Source organism: Rhipicephalus microplus, chromosome X, assembly GCF_043290135.1.
Source record: "Rhipicephalus microplus isolate Deutch F79 chromosome X, USDA_Rmic, whole genome shotgun sequence".
Taxonomy (NCBI): Eukaryota; Metazoa; Arthropoda; class Arachnida; order Ixodida; family Ixodidae; genus Rhipicephalus; species Rhipicephalus microplus.
The window spans coordinates 292,562,784-292,580,192 of NC_134710.1; the positions used below are offsets into that span (position 1 = coordinate 292,562,784).

Below are 17,409 nucleotides of genomic sequence, written 5' to 3' on the forward strand. Positions count from 1 at the left end.
AACACCTGTAGGGGTGAACATTTCATAAAAAACAAAAAACAAATGAATAGCCTCTTTACAGATATTAACAACCATTCTTCGAGCATTTTTTTCAACACAATTCATCACTGCCACCAATTCTGATGACGCTGACTTGCAAGAATGGCACTATGCCAAGCATAATGACAAAGAATCTGATGACTGTATTGCATAAGTCTAAAATAAGCAGTTGTAAAGCCACCACATTTGTAATAACATCTACATTGATTGATTGAGCCATGTTTGTAAGCAAATCGGTTCTGCTAGCAGGTAAAAACCCAATAAATGGTGGTAAAAATCCAATTCGAGAAGAGCATACCATATACTTGACTGAAGAGACGCTGGATGGAAGTTAGGAACTCTGTAAGCCAGGTGCCATTTTTGGTCTAAAAAAGAAAGAAGAGGGGCCAAAAGCTTAGCCAGTCTGGCTGACTTTCTGAAGTGGCGACACAAATGCCAAAAGAGATCGGCGCATTGCCAGCATGACAAAATTACAGTAGAGAGGGAGTCCTTGCCTGATGCTTGAACTCTGACAGGATGAGGCAGAACTGATCAAATGTGATGGGAATGTCCTCCATATCCCCTTCAACTATCATACCAGCCACAGTGGGCTGCTGTGTGCTTCTGAGTGTCTCCAAACATTCTTGTGGGAGGTCTCTCGCTGTCAGCACCTTGAATGCCATTTTGACCTAAGAAAAACAAAAGTAGTCTACATTGGTACCTGAGCCTAGCAGAAGCAAGTTGTGTAGACGAGGCACCACTTACAAACACAGTTAAAAATTGCACAACTTTCCGGTGAAGGCTGCCTCGCCAGCATTCCACAATAATTCAAACATTTTCACTGGCCTTCTTACCTCACAACACGGAAAGCGCAAAGGGATGCCTATTTTTCATACTGAAAAGTTTCTGATAAACGAATGTGATCGATGAAGTTTTATGTATTAATTGCACTTACTTTAACTACACACATTTTTCCTTGGTTATACAGGTTCTCCGAGACAAGCTTTTTATAAAATTAAAGGGGTCATGAAACGCTTTTTTAACACATTTAGAAAACATTTCTAATACGTTGACAAGGTTCCCATGAACATGCAACTACTATGCTATTCCACTGCATGAAACAGGAAATATATTATCTCGTGTAAAAATAGCCAAAATTTCTTACTCTCTCTCTGACAATTTCATATTCTAAGTAGCAAGTGAAAAAAATTGGACACTACATGTATTTTCTCATGTCTCAGTAAAAGCATTACTATAATTTATTAGTTAAATAAATGAGAACTATACCTGGCTGTGATGCAAAAAGAACCTATGAAATATGTCAGATTTGCCCCTTGAGTTTCAGGGCCGATTTAGTTTAACGGTAATTCAGAGCATATCAGTCGAGCCATACTTCATTGCAATGAGCTTACAAATGGCCCTCTTTTCAGATCATTGCCTTCCTCCTCAACTAGTGTCCTGAACAGCTATGGCCATATCACACCCAATGGGCAACACATTGTCCGCTGAGATGAATCTTGTTTGATTATGGTCTGTTTTGATAAGCAAGTTTTCTGCACCTTTTCCCATGCATGGCCTGCGTAGTCTGGTGTACAGTTACTAGTTCCCATATACGACAGTCCTGCACCACAAGGTGACTCATGGTGGAGACAAGGATGAGTATGCAAGCCACTGTGTGGCAAGAGGAACATGGAAGAAGGCCCACACATGTGTACCTTACACCAGAACAAGACATCAATGTACCTAATTACTAATAATAATATAGTAATTGCTGGGGTGTAACGTCCCAAGACCACTATGATCGGGCTCCAGAAATTTTGACCACTTGGGTCTTTTTAATGTGCACCTGCTATATATGAGTACATGGGCCTCAAGCATTTTCGCCTCTATTGACAATGCGGCCGCGACAGCCAGGTTTAAATCCTGTGACCTGGGGGTCAGCAGTCGAGCACGATAACCAGTAAACCACCTATGGCGGGTGCACTAAATTAGAACGTGCATCTAAGAACAGACTTTGAAGTTTAAAAAACAGTGCTTACATCTCTTATGCGAACTTTCCCATCATCTGAAGAGAAGCTTTTAAATGCTTCTTGAACTTTCCTGAAAACGGTAAAGAAAATGTGTTGAATTGTAAGCAGATATCCAAAATCAACAGCTTTTGTGGCATTTATATGTTACATAGCATTTTACAAACAACTGCTTCACATACAATACAAACAAAGTTTAAAACCCTCACTTAACAACTATTCCCAACAATGCAATGTGTGGTCAAATTATAAAGGCAATGCAGTGCAACAATCAAATCTAGATAGGCATTTTGCAAATGAGCGAGAGAGAGACGTGATCGTGACTGCAAGATCAAAGACCTCCATTATAAATTGCCGCAATCGAAAACAAGAGAAGGGGAGGACATAACAGCGTGGCTGTATGTGCTAAGGAATGTGACAATAAATTTGCACATCTGACAATGCTTCCACACAGACGCTTCCAAATGAAACGAGCTGTGGTGTCAAGCACTATTGCAATGAAAGGGCTAATAAGAACATGCTTAAAGCATGGAGGAAGGAAAAACTAAGGAGAGGCCATGACATTATATTCATGAAGCCGCCACATCACAAACACCGGCACCGCCTCCCAGCGGAGAAGCAGATAAACACTTCACGATTTCCGCAGAGCAGCAACCTTGGAAGCGGTGCCGGCGGCCAGTAAATTTGCAAATGCTGCTAAATTTGCATGTTTTTAGGAAAGCTGGGCAATGCCTAGATGTTGTGTATACTCGGTGTGAATCATGTGCACCGCCGCATGTACCTGATGTCACTTTTCATGTACGCTCGCTTTACTGCTGATCAATAATGCATGGTATTTGCATGCGGAGCTGTCAGCCGTATGCTCTGTTCGTTCTTACTCATTGTGTCAACTGAGAACACACGCAAACTTTTGTTTTTAGTGTTGTAGGCATCGTATAGCATTTTTCGAAGCTGTGTTGTTCATACGGAAGGGTAATAAACTTTTCTTGTTATCGGGCTAAGTGTGCGGTGTCACTCGATGAGTGTTAGTTGTGTGCGCACTAGAATTACACACTTTACATGCACGATTGCGTATGCAATAGTGTCTTCTTTTTGACGAGAGGTTATGTCAAGTACTAAGTTGGCGTTGCACAGAACAGCTACGAATCAAGCTCTTAAAACCGTGCATTGCTACACTAACACCATATATACGAGCAAAGAACTGCTAATCAGCCCGTAGAATGAAAAATCTGGCTAAGAGAAAAAAAAAAAGGGACTTACAGCGAGCAGCACGCCTAAGTCCCTGCTGGGTGAGTTCGAATACAATGATGCAGGGGCTGAATAATCTTGATTACTACTTGTACCCGTGCTTTCTGTGCTGTTGCACAAAAACACTCCACGAAGTATTTCAGCATGCCACGCTCGGGTCTGCCACGCACAAACAGTTTGGGAAACGCGTGCTTGCAACATTTTGCTTCATGCAAACTATACATGTGAAGTTTACACTGGGACTACAAGTCCGCACAGAAGCTAACCAGTGCGGGAAGCACACTGCGGAGCGTCTGCTATTTTGTTTGCCCCATGCCGGTTTGTTTGCCCCGTAAATTTGATGTAATTTCCGGCACACTTCTCTCAATGCATTGGCATACGATAGGGCCTTTCCTCAGTATTTCCTTCTTTCACGTGCCTAAAGTACTTAGGACACTTCACACTGCAACAGCTTTAATGCAAGTTGCATCCAAGCCTCCTTATAACGAAGTCACATCTGCCACGAAAATACTTCATTATATCCAAAAATTCATTATAAACATATATTCATAACACTATCTACAATAAAACTATTCTTCATTTACTTCGCTATAACCAATATTTCGTTGTATCCGTGTTTGCTATATCAAGTTTTTAGTTACTTTCCCAAACACATTGACGTGTTCAAATATGTTGGTGCTGAGTGCCAGCCAACATGACATGTTTCTGCCATGGCCACTATTTTTCACTTTTCTGTCATGCAATTTGCCTACTTCATTTCTATTAGGGGTATTCATGCACCCAATTTAGTCATATAGACTTCAACATAAAACTGATCACACCAATGAGCAAGACTTATATTACCTTATCTAACTTAACAACTGACATACTTTACTGTGGCATTTCATTACACCAAGCAAAATTTTAAAAAATTGGAAAAATTATCACAGTGCTTTTAAAAACGAAACTTTACTGAACCAGGAGAAATCTCAGGAAACTATCCAAAGAAGTTTCTGGTGTGCATGAAATGCCTGCAACGTCAAATGTGCATAACAGATTATTTAAAGTTTAGGTAAATTCTGCCTTAGGATAACCCACAAAGCTTAAATGCCAGCATTCTATTTGCAAGCTTAAGGCAATGGAGAAACGTTTTTTTCAGCATGATGAAACTTGTACAGTACTGAAAGAAGATCTCATTTTACACAGGTTTCAAATGTAATGATATTAGGGTGGACTGGATCATGGTAACACAAATAAGGCAACTGAAGGAAGCAGGGAAGGAGGATATGAAAGCTAATGAAAAAATGAGCCTACGAACAAAAAACAAGAAAAATGCACGACTATGTCTGCACGCTGAAAAATAAGTGGACTAACTTTCTGCGACTTCTCAATGATTACCGTATTTACTCGATTCTACCGTGCCCTCGATTGTAACGCGCACCCGATTTCCACCGCGAAAAAAAAAAAAACGTAAGACATCGATTGCAGCGCACACCCATTTTTCTCGCTGGCCCGCATGATCACACCACTCGAAAAAACGACTCCTTTCGGGAGCATCTTCCATTTAAATATGAGGTACGGGCGAAACTTGTGCCCATCTGACGTGTTTTACCGTGGACCGATGTCAGCACGCGAATTTGCTTCGCCCCCTTCTTCTCGACGGTTGTGGTGTTAGGCATGTCGAAGTAAAGAGGCGTCTGATCGGCATTCCCGATTTGCCCAAGCAGGTAGCCGTTGTTGCGCCGCAAGTTTAGGACGAACCTCTGAAAACTGTGAAGCTTTTCATCGTACTCCTTCGCAAAACTTTTCGCATATGCATGTTCCCCTTCGGAGGAAAAAGCCTTTCCTCTTCATAAAGTTAGTTTTCCAGCACCTGCTCGCTTTAAACTGGCTCCGCATTAGCCCTTTTTATATTCTAAGGCTAACTGCATAGCCCGCACTTGGAGCAGTTCTGTCGTCACGGGCCGCTGTGCGGCTCGCTGCTCAAGCACATACTCGCCGAGCAGCTCTTTAATTTGCGGAAACCGACCTTGCTGTGGTCCACTGAAGCCTTTGCGTGAAGCTTTGCTGTCGACAATTTTCTGCTTTTGTTTCCGCCGGTCCCGCACGCACGTTTCGGGAACTCCGAACGACCGAGATGCGGCCCGATTTCCGTCCGTTTCTGCACACGCGATGACTTTTCTTTTAATATTGGCATCGTGGTGCACTCGAGTTTTTGGGGTCGGCCCTTTCACGCCGTCGATGCTAATGCACTACTAGATGACGAACTCCTCAGCACACGTACGAAGTGCCGCACATGTGAAACACATAGGCAGAAATGGCCGACGCGCCATGCCACGGAGGAAGGAAAGGTGCGCCATGCCGACGCACGTAGGGAGCGGCCATTTTGGATTTGCCGATGGCAATAGATTGACCGTAATTTTTTTGTTCGTACTCAATTCTAACGCGCATGCGATTTATGAACTCGCTTAACCGGAAAAAAGGTGCGCGTTAGATTCGAGTAATTACGGTACTGGCTTGATCTGTCTAAAGTATAGCTAAATTAGAAGCTTGGGAATGTTTGTACAGCATAAAAGGAACAAAACAGAACAGCACAAAATTGTTGCAAGTCAGATTTGTTACAAATCACCCCTGTTATTAGGGTGCTTTTTGTTACACTTCATATTTTGTGCTGTTATATTTCTGGTACAGCTGAAGCTTTGACAAACTAAATTTTTCAGCACTATGGAAGTATGGACTGCCACAATCCTGGCTGCAGTGTTCAGCCGGCATTATACATGACACCGAAAGCATAATTTGGTAGAAGTACCTAGCTTCAAGGTATGGCGTTCAACATTGCCCGGCTTGTGTGTCCATATGGCCACCTTCTTAAGCCAGCAGAGCCACCCAAATTACAGCATCTACTTTAAACAGGGCTTTTATTCCTGCCACAGAACACACCACTTTGACAGTTTGGACAGAGATGTGGCAATCTGTACTCATGTCTAAGTAAAGGGACAGCGTGCTCACAGGTACTTGTCACCAAGGGCAAGGTGCGGCACTTGGACAAGGTCCTGGCAACCTCGGATATCCTGAGGCCAGAGATCTTCCTTGAGGCAGCGATTGGTCACTTCCAGGGCCTCGGGCATACTATGGAAGACGGGTATGCCATGCATCTCGACTAAGTCCCGCAAGTAGTTGCGGCCTTGCTGTAGGTCCCGGTACTCTTTCTCCGATATAGGCTCACCGAGCACTAGGCTGCCTGGTGGGGACTGCTCGGTGAGGATAAGGATCAGTTTGCGCCTGGTACCTGTATGCACATGAAGGGCCTCTTCAGCATTAGATACATAGAGAGAGAGCAAGTGACGGTGCAGAAGCTGCGTCACCATTTGCCTACAACACATTTAATGATGCACCACAGAGTTCCCAGGTCATTTACTTAAGCAAACAAGCAGCCCTGCAACATGAGTAAGCAATGTCTGCATATGTTCTTTACTGTGTAAGAGCGTCAGTTTCTTGCAGCAACATTAATACATTTTGGCTTTAGCAACAATGAAGTGTTCTTGCATTCATAGCTATTTTGTATGCGAGATGGACAAAGAGCATAGTAGGTAAATTGAAGCATCAGAAAACAATTCAATGTGGTTGTTTCATACTGCTGCCTAGAGAAGCCATGAATGTACTCAACAAGAACATAGCAAAAAAAAAAAAAAAAAAAAAAAAAAAAAAAAAAAACAACAACGGCGTGAAGCTCAGCGAATCTGTCTTTAATTACATGGACTGCTTGATACACACAAGTACTACACAACGCAAGAAGACATCAAAGAAACAGCATGCCATAACTAATTCAGTATGCAAAAATTGTCATAGAGCTGGCAACTTGGCTTTATTAAGGTGCCTTGTAATTAAGGGTTTCCCCCACTTCCCTGTGGCCTTGGCACATTTTCACTGGAAGTGAGAAGTAGGAAAAGATATTAAAAAGGTGGTTCGCTGAGTGGCAGCAAAAAGAATTGCTAAGTAATTTGTTCGCCGAGTGGCAGCAAAAGGAATTGCTAAGTAATTTGTTCGCACATCGCATAGGCTTTCTGTTATATGCACTTTTAGAATATTGTAAATAGGGTCAGCTGTCAGTCATGGCTGGCAAAAATGAACATTAAAGGGGCCCTGCAATTCTTCAGCATGGTCAGAAAATGCTGCTGATCAGTAGTCGAGGCTCTTGAGAACATGCGAACCAAACAATATAGCACAGCACATGACCTGGAATTTACAATTAATTCTCAAAGACAGCTAGAAATTGTTCGATCTCCTCTCGACACATGATGTTGTAAACCAAGATGGCTGTGCCATAAACCCAAATTCAATGGCCCCTGGCTGATTTGAGCATTGTGAGCAGCAAGCGTAGTAAATGCGGCCACCGCGAGATCCCACTACATGCCCATACACGCACTCCCGATCACACTAAAGGAAGGCCTCGTGTTCGAAGAAAAGAAAGTGCAAATGCATGCATCTTCTTGCCCCCTTGTCATACACCCCACACCCACAAAGTTTTCAGTACACTCGCTGCGCTGGTGCGAAAGGAGAGAGAAAAAGCTTAGAGTTTGCAACAAATCACTAAAGCCTCATTCATAACGAAGGTGGCACAGCAAAGCGGGATTTCCGAAGTGGCGAGTGTGTGAGCCTGTTCAGACCGCATGCCTCCTTTGTCTGGCTCCGCGGCAGAGGAGGTGGGCATCTCGCGATTTTTAGCACGTGCCGCTATGACGTGTCAGTGCTTCTCCCAAATGTACACCCGCGCCACCACCGCGCCTCCACTGCGTGGAGTTCCGATTGGCTGCGGCTCGCCTCGGTAGGCGGCAAAAAATTGCTCGGAGAGCGATCGGCCTTGCCGCTTAGTTTTTCTCCCGCTTTCGCCGCCTGGAGAGGAGGTTTTTCCCGCTTCCCGCGTTGCCGCTTCGCCGCTTGGGCCGCCCCGCCTTCAGTGTGAACGAGCCTTAACTCCTCTCATACTTGACAGATTCTCAAAATTTTTGTGGCAGTCAATTGATGAGGCCATAAGCTGAAGCCATTCAATTATTACTCGAAAAAGTGCTGCAGGACTCTGTTAAGCTTTTTTATAAAAAGCAGAAGTCATTTTATGAGCAAAATGTGCTTGGAAATGATAATACCAATACAAGTGATGCCGTACAACACACAAAACTGCTGCTGGACTGCGAAGGACGGCGAATAACACGCACAAAAAAAGGGACACATATCTAGAATACACAATTTTTCAACAAAATGGTGCACAATAATGCTAAGAAGTAGCACGTACCAGCTATATGAGCAGACTCTATCATAGAAGCAACTGATCTCGTCTGGTTGTCAATAACAAACATCATGACTTTAGCATTCTGCAAGAGCAAAAAAGAAAACAGGAGAAACCCATGAATGCCTAAGAAATTATATAAAGTGACGATGATACATCAACACCACACTATCACAAGCACTTTTTACTGACAAGATGAAAATTCCTGTGAACAGGAACCTAGGGGAACTGCATTACATACCTCTTTTGCCTGGTTTTCAAGTTCGATCAGTTCAGGTATCCACTGAGTCACCTGCTGGAAATATTCCAAATAGTTCGCATGTTAGAAAAATATAAGAACAATAGTTTGAAAAAAAAAAAAAAGACAGCCCAACAGCGACACAAACACATTGTACTTACTGGATTGTAGTAGGAGATGCCATATGACTTGAGCTTTGGGATAGCAACATCTTTCCTCCATGTGGTGGGATTGCAAGAACCCCCAAGGAAAACTAAAAGGATAGCAAAACAAAATTTTAGTCAAATTTCTCACTGCAAAATGAGTGGCCTGACAAAACTGTGTAAAGCATGCTGTAAGCACACGTGCAATGCTCACCATCATATGAGCTCTCCACTGAAACAATAAAAAGAAGGGAGGGAGGAGGAAGGAGATTAGCTTTCAAGAACAGGAAACTGTCACAGAGACCTTGCACATCGCATTCTCTGCCATGTTTTATGTAATAAACTTACAGCAACAGAGGTTTTTCATGCTTCTGCGTATTTATGCGACTGAAAATTTCCCAAAGGCAAGGTAGGGCCATATACTAAATGGTAAATGAAGTACTATCGCAGTCTTAATTTGTTTTTTCATGAAGAAGCGCTGGCATGTGTGTATCTTATTGACGGAGGTCAGCAGACAGCATTTTATTTACGCAGGCTTGAGAGCAAACTGCAGACACTGAAAATCCAACCCTACTAGATGCTCTTCCATGCCCCTCACATAAAAGTACACAAAAAATTTTTACTAATAATTCTTGAAGAAACAAAAGACTGAAACACCAGCAAGAACAGCTTGCCATACTTACTAGCATAATGTTCTCTCTCGCTTTTTTTGTCTTTTGCTTGTTTATTTCTCTATATAGAAACAACTAATTTGCCTACAACATTCATTTGGGTTTGAATTTTTATGCATAATAAGAAACCTAAAATTTCACATATCTGATAAAACTTGTCATGCAGGATCAAGACATCTGTCCTTCGTTAAAGCACATTTCTGAAGGAAAGCCTATAATTTACAAGATAATTTTACCTGTCTTTGTGTGGCTGATATTATATGTTGTTTATGAGTTATTTATAAACAAGATGTAATCCATTATCTGTGAAAAAGATGAAGATAAAATAGTGCACTTACCAGATTCTGACCTCCTTTTCATGAGAAGTTTACGTACATCCTTTGCAGACTTTGAGAGAGGCTGGGATCTCGGTAACCTAAACATATTTGACAAGGGTGTGGGTCAGAATTGAACAACAGAAGACTCCATACCATTCGTTTCACAGTTTAAAATGTTCTAATACTTCGTTTCTGGTCAACCGATTTAAAAGCGCTTTAGCTAGTATGAATGGTTTATGTTTCTGAAATTATGCAACCAGTCCCATGCTTACCGTCGGTCATGCGCATATTTCATTTCCGAAGCAAAGAAACAGAGGCTTCCCACAGTAAAAGTGTTATTATGGGTGTGAGAACATTGCCACATTTCATGAACTGCAATAAATAAAAGAAAAAAAGGCATATGGTATATTTTTTTGTGAAAAATGTCTTAACCAACATTTCATGAATACTTTGGATTTGCACACTAAGCTACAGGCATTTAGATGAAAAACGTTACAGTTAATCACCCCAAAGGCAGATAAAAACAGGAGCAAGCACTACAATGTAAGGAACCACTTTCATCTCAAGGCAGATACCTATGTCCTCCACTGCATAAACTTTATAACATGAGACAGCACTCAGTGCACTTCAAGAGATACACTACAAATAGGTACATAACAAATAAGAACAAGAAGAGCCGTAAAATACAATATTATAGAATGTTCTGTCATAATTTCATAAAGGTAAAGAGGCAGAATTCTATTCGTACTGTTAAAACATAAAACTATACACAAAAATAGGTAAGAACTTGCTAATAACATTATGCTGGAAAGGGTCTTTTACATAATAAACTCTCAATTGGCTGGGCACAATGTAATCTTGCAACAACAATCACACGAATATTTTCTGCACATGCAGCTTATGAGGGAAATTTGCAGTGACAGAAACTCTGCCCTGGCAGTGAGTTAAGAACTTATTATGTTGATATAGACGGCTTTCAGGTTGAAGCTAACAAGCAATTCAAATATGTGAAGCAAAATGTGACAAATCAGGGAAGTGGTGCCAGGCAAAAAGCGCAGTCAGCAGAAAACTAAGACAAAAAGAACAATAGGGGTTAAGAAGGCAGAGAATTTGTATGCGGCACTAACGTAAGTGCTGTTGCTTACCTTTGCACAGATATTTACAGAACTCCGCTCTCAGTCCACTTCCATGGCAAATTAACTTACAAAAAGCACATAAATAAAAAGGAGGAGCTGCTGCATGGGTACTAAACAGAGCGCTGAAAAACAGCAAAAAAAGAAAAGAAAAAAGGAGGGGATCAGGCTTTGGGAAGCAAATAATTACCTTGTGATTCAGTTGGGTAGATCTCCAATGTGTGAAACAATGGGAAGAGATCTTGTTGAGTTAGGCTCCCAGCTTTCCCACTAAACTTGCTCCATGCCTCTAGAGCCTTGCTGAAAATTGCCAGACAGCAACCATGGCCCCAATATAAGCTTACTGTACTCGAAGTACCGTTTAAGACGCTAAGGCCTTACGAAACGGACGCTTCTAGCAAGCAATCTCAACGAGCATCTAACCTGCTAAGATAGCTCACGCCTGCGATATGGCGATAGTTATAGCGCGAGAACAAAACGACGACAAAGGGACAAGAAGGAGACGATCCTTCTTGTCTCTTCGTCGTCGTTCTGTTCTCGCGCTATAACTATCGTCATGTCATACCAACTAGCCCAAACCGCCACACTTCTAAGTCACGCCTACGAGCACTACTATACAGCGTAAAGAAAAAAGACAGAAAAGCGTTCACACATGAACACTCACCTAGAGAATAATCCAACCGGAATAGCTGTCATGGTGCAAAAACTTTTCTTTGCTGTTCTTAAAGCACTCACGAGGAGAACGCCCAAGAACTGGAACGAGAAAGCAGAACGGTATGACTACGCGATACAACTTCACAAAATGGAACGTAGTCACTGGAAAACGCAACATCGTAAACGACCGTTCATAGAGTCAATTTAGGCAATAACAGGCGTCGTCTCACGTTCGCTTTACAGCTAAACTAGCGTTGTGTTAACTCACACTTCAGAGTCCACATTTTTGCATACGAAGAGAAGGCACCGTTGAAGGCGCCAGGCATGGAATAGCCGAGTGAGCTCTCACGAGACACCAGAACAAGCCATGGTGGTGCACGGATGTAACCGTGGCGCTATAAGGCTGCCAGTTATGTCTTCAGTTTAGCATAGATTGTTATCGCAGGAGCACCACAGCGGCGGCGTCTCCCACAGCGCCATGACAACACTACAACGCCATAACGTTAGGCACGTCAGGTCACGTGACAGTAAACCAATCTTCAAACGTAATTTCAATAAACCATCACTCGCTCGGATTATGCTAAAGCAGTTTTTAATCCATCACAAAACACACTGCGTTGTTATTACTGTGATATGAAATACTGAGCTTGACTCGACACAGCGAAGCTGTCGTCTGCTAGAGAAAACGCGCCTACCATCTCACTTTCCCACATAACCACACCGCAGCGGTCGCAAACGCTGCTTCCTTGTCCTCATATGTATAGTAGTTTTTCTTTTTTTTACCATAAGAAAACACTTAGCAAAAAGACATTTTGGAGGTATCAACAGGTATTGATTGTTGAAGATACTTCGGTGGTATCTTCAACGATCAGTAGCTGCAATCTGCTGACCAATGTGCTGTACCTTGAGTCCTTGACAGCTCAGTGTTCCATTGCTCTTGGACATTGAGATGTTGCAGACCAAACTCTGAGCGCAAACATTATTGTGGACTTTGACTCGATCATCGGTAGATTTATTCAGAGATATATACCAAAGTATTGATAGGAGGCGAGTTTAAAGAACACTGGGGGAAGCAGAGGGAGGCGGGGGTTTGACCCACCCCAGATTTTTTTTTCAATTTTGCTTGCTTACATATACACGCACACATGCAAACGCACGCACAAACATACATAAAGTATGATTCAACTCCTCGCCCCGGAAAAAAAAAAAAAATGTCGCCGGGATAAGGATTTTTCGGAGAGGGCGTTGGGGAGGGGGGGGGGGCATGTTTAACATGTCACTAGACTGTTATATATTTCTCGAGTGCACGTTAAAGAGCTCCAGGTGGTCGAAATTTCCGGAGCCCTCCACTACGGCGTCTCTCATAATCATATGGTGGTTTTGGGACGTTAAACACCACAAATCAATCAATCAATGTTATATATTTCTCAAAGTACATATCAACAATATATCTTTCGTGATATATATAGCGGCAATAGGACGCAATACTGTCTTCGCTAAACAGCACAAAAACGAAGAGACAGAAATTTACACACAGGAAAGAGCGTGTTTCCTCGCGTCTCTTCGTTTTTGCGAAGATGAAGCCGTACCAACAAGCTCGAAGCCATACACTTTTAAACGCAATACTGTATCTGAAGAGGCGAAAAATTCTTCGGTGCACGGGGTGTCAGTGGAGCTAACGTTTTGACAAGTGGAGCTGTCTTCGAGTGGCAACCTCGGATTACGCTTATCCAAACGTTGGCACCAGCGACGCCCCGCGTCCCAAGAATATTTCGCATCTCCAAGCGTCTACCATCTCCCGAGCTTCTGCAGGGGCGGCGCCAGGGGGGTGGGGCAAGGGGGGGCTGGAGCCCCCCCAAAATTCTCGCCTGCCCCCCCCCCCCCCCCCCTATGCCCACCCAAGTGCCCGGAAGCATATACTGAAAACCTAGTAGGAGCAGAGCTAGCTTGCCCCCCCCCCCCCCCCCCCGGAGGAACTCGCTTTTCGTGCAATAATACGGAAAGACGGGCTAGTTGGTACTGCTGCATAATTGAAGTTTTTGCGCACACACACAAGGACACAGAAGAAGGGAACACAAGGACCAGCGCAGACTAACAACTGATTTTTATTCAGTAAGAAAACAGAATATATACGCTTACTTGCACCCCATGATCACCGCGCATGAGCAAAAACGGCATCGTACAATCTTAAAAACCAAATATCACATGTTGTTCAGCAATTCAATTTCTTTTTCACTAAGCGATATCGACGGATGGCTGACGCACATATCTTTAAGTCTAGAGATGTGCCACGCTTCTACTATTTCTCTTGTTGTCTGATTTGGGTGTACATACACCACCTCAGTTTGATCAAACAACGGCTTACATGCACTAAAAGAACAACGCGCACAGTGCAGTGCTAAATGTGTTTCCGGCCTCCCTTTCAAGTTGGTCATATGCTCCTTCAATCTCACATTTAAGCATCGGCCAGTCTGACCGACATAAAAGTTCCCACAACTGAAAGGGGTCTTATAAACTACCTTTCTTTTGCACTCAACCACCTGATGACCTGCACGCTTGGAACAATTGCCTCCGATATCCCTCGTCCTTTCCTCGTACAGATTATTTACAGCCGGACACACGCCCCCTAGTTTGTTCTTTGCCGAGAATACAACTTTGACACCATATTTAGCTGCCACCTTCTTAAGTTTATGGGAGAAACCATGCTCGTAGGGGATTACCGAAATTTTCTTTGTATCTTGGCTTCTTTCCTCTTTCTCCCCGGATTTCATTTTCTTCATTAATCTTTCGCTTGCAGTTAAAAGAAACGAGTTAGGGTATCCTGCCTTTTCCAGCTTTACCTTCTGTTCCAGGAAAGATTCTTTTAACTTGTGCTTACATGTTTTTGTAAGAGCTGAATTGAAACACCCCATTGCTATACCGTTTTTTACTATCCTTGAATGGGAGGAAGCGTACTGCAACAGGGGCTTCTCTGTTCTAGGCGAATACTTCCAACACACATGGTTCTTTTCAAAAACAAGCTTCATATCTAGGAACTGTAAACAGTTTTCGGTGGGTTGTTCAGATGTAAAAACTAGGCCTTTGCCTCTCCGTCTGAAAGTCTCCATTACACTTGTGGTGACAGCATCCCAGTCTGTGTCTACACCCAAAATCAAATAATCATCAACATATCTGAATAGTGTGTCCGGCTGTAAATAATCTGTACGAGGAAAGGACGAGGGATATCGGAGGCAATTGTTCCAAGCGTGCAGGTCATCAGGTGGTTGAGTGCAAAAGAAAGGTAGTTTATAAGACCCCTTTCAGTTGTGGGAACTTTTATGTCGGTCAGACTGGCCGATGCTTAAATGTGAGATTGAAGGAGCATATGACCAACTTGAAAGGGAGGCCGGAAACACATTTAGCACTGCACTGTGCGCGTTGTTCTTTTAGTGCATGTAAGCCGTTGTTTGATCAAACTGAGGTGGTGTATGTACACCCAAATCAGACAACAAGAGAAATAGTAGAAGCGTGGCACATCTCTAGACTTAAAGATATGTGCGTCAGCCATCCGTCGATATCGCTTAGTGAAAAAGAAATTGAATTGCTGAACAACATGTGATATTTGGTTTTTAAGATTGTACGATGCCGTTTTTGCTCATGCGCGGTGATCATGGGGTGCAAGTAAGCGTATATATTCTGTTTTCTTACTGAATAAAAATCAGTTGTTAGTCTGCGCTGGTCCTTGTGTTCCCTTCTTCTGTGTCCTTGTGTGTGTGCGCAAAAACTTCAATTATTTCGCTTTTCGTGGTTGCCCCCCCAGTAAAAACATCCTGGCGCCGCCCCTGAGCTTCTGCCGCGTTTGAATGTTGTACTTACTGACGCGGAATAAGCTACTCACCTCCCCCCCCCCCCACCCATTCATCCGTTTTTTTTTTTTTTTGTCACCCTCAGAAATGAGGGCTGTTTTCTCCGTGTTGCGGTTCGCGCTACATTCACGCGAACGTGTCGATCTACAAATAGCCGAGGATTATACTGCAACACCATATGAGCCAGAAAAGTGACGCTCCGAGCGCGGCAGCCCGAGTATTCCCTTCACAATGGCGAGCGACCACATGCGGTATCCCTTACATTAACAGACGTTCAGTGGCTGTCAAGGCGACTTTGAAGCATTACAAAGAAATATGAAAGGCAATAATGAAATTTAAAAAAATGTGCAGTACATTACACAGGCGCGCGCGCTTCTTTGAACCGGAGACACTGAGTATTAGAAGCACTAGTGACCATACAACTAGGACTCATCAGCATTTTCCCTTCAAAAAAAAAAAAAAAATGCTTGCTCTGATTGATATTACACTTGAAAAATGCGAGTATTTTACGTGTATATATATATATATATATATATATATATATATATATATATATATATATATATATTATATATATATATATATAGTGTGTGTGTGTGTGTGAGTGTGTGTATGTGTAATTTGTATGCATTATTAGAGAACGTTTCCATTCCCTACAGTAATAAATAATTCGCGGTACAAAGTCTAAGGTTACATGAAATATTTGTCCCGTGTAGCGGTGATATGTTCAAGCGCCACAGCATACACACTGCTTGCCCCCCCCCCCCCCCTTTTTTTTTTTTCTTGCGTCCTTCGAGCGCGAAGTCGTCACACGTGCGAATTATCTCTACGATAGCTCGCGTCTCTACTTGCGCAATGCTTAAAAAAAAAGTTGGGTTTACTAGTTTAAGCCTCCACGGCGGGCCAAGAGGGAGCGAATGGCTCCACGTATTTGTATCACCAAATGAATTTAATGACGCTCACTTTGAATGCAAATAAATGAACGTTTTTTCACTGCTCCCCAATCCTAATTCGGTCGCCGCAGACGAATTAAGATTGGGGCACCAGTACTTCATATCACAGGATCGCGTTTTTGAACTATGCTGTGTTTCCGTGTGTTTGTGTGTGGCGAATTACTGTTCACATTATGTGGTGGACACATTGCGATTTCTCGCTACACATTCTTTGTATACTGCATATTTACACTACCTCACTAATGGACTTTTTTTTCTGTATGTAATTTCTAATATTCTAATAGTTTTTTGTCAAATCCGATTTTGTTACTTTTTCTTTCTTGTTCATGCACTGTATAATACTGCGTCGGTTGAAACTATATACAACGAAACTGCGCATTCACGGGTGGTCATTACGTTGGTTGTTTGTCAGCAAACTATATGTATGCATGTGAATCGTATAGCGTCTATTTCTATCTCACGTAGATTACAGCGAATATACTCTTTTTCACTGCCTATCATTGCGCCAGCAATGCATATGGAGGAAAAAAAAAATAGGATAGGGGAAAGAAACCCTCGCTTCTTGCATATGTGTACAAGTATACAGAAGAAAACAAAGCTTCATGGGTGGCCTGCCCATTTCCTAATGTGGCTGAAAGGATGACTGCATGTCGCTGCTTTGGTGAAGAGACGCATTCTTTCCAGAACAATGAGGAGCCATGCCAGGACAATCTTCTCTGTTCCTCATCACGTATCACATGCACACGCAAGACGCATTGCTTCGAACGTTTGGCACAGCTATCCACTCATTCCAGTATACTAAACACTGGAAGAGGAAGATGAAGAAAGCTAAATGATTCGCCTTAAACACTACACGAGGGCCGCATTTAACACCACACTTGTCACGATGACGGGTGACA

General features: G+C 42.7%; 1 protein-coding gene across 16 annotated transcripts in view; it reads right to left on the reverse strand.

Moving 5' to 3' along the window:
- The window catches only part of raw (NDT-like domain-containing protein raw), a 168,436-nt gene that overhangs the window by 7,891 nt on the left and 143,136 nt on the right, over positions 1 to 17,409 (reverse strand). For 5 of the 16 annotated variants that reach the window (XM_075879335.1, XM_075879336.1, XM_075879331.1 and 2 more), the window contains exons 2-13: positions 11,723 to 11,811; positions 11,071 to 11,183; positions 10,198 to 10,297; positions 9,947 to 10,023; positions 9,152 to 9,169; positions 8,956 to 9,047; positions 8,798 to 8,851; positions 8,563 to 8,641; positions 6,282 to 6,561; positions 2,058 to 2,118; positions 534 to 707; positions 338 to 404 (exon numbers count right to left, since the gene is read on the reverse strand). In XM_075879335.1, coding sequence (XP_075735450.1) covers positions 338 to 404; positions 534 to 707; positions 2,058 to 2,118; positions 6,282 to 6,561; positions 8,563 to 8,641; positions 8,798 to 8,851; positions 8,956 to 9,047; positions 9,152 to 9,169; positions 9,947 to 10,023; positions 10,198 to 10,297; positions 11,071 to 11,183; positions 11,723 to 11,754 — 1,147 coding nt within the window. In that variant the 5' untranslated portion in view covers positions 11,755 to 11,811. Of the gene's footprint in view, positions 1 to 337; positions 405 to 533; positions 708 to 2,057; positions 2,119 to 6,281; positions 6,562 to 8,562; positions 8,642 to 8,797; positions 8,852 to 8,955; positions 9,048 to 9,151; positions 9,170 to 9,946; positions 10,024 to 10,197; positions 10,298 to 11,070; positions 11,184 to 11,248; positions 11,359 to 11,722; positions 11,812 to 11,980; positions 12,121 to 17,409 lie in introns of those variants that run through there. The other 11 variants (XM_075879337.1, XM_075879338.1, XM_075879332.1 and 8 more) reach the window with 7 other exon arrangements.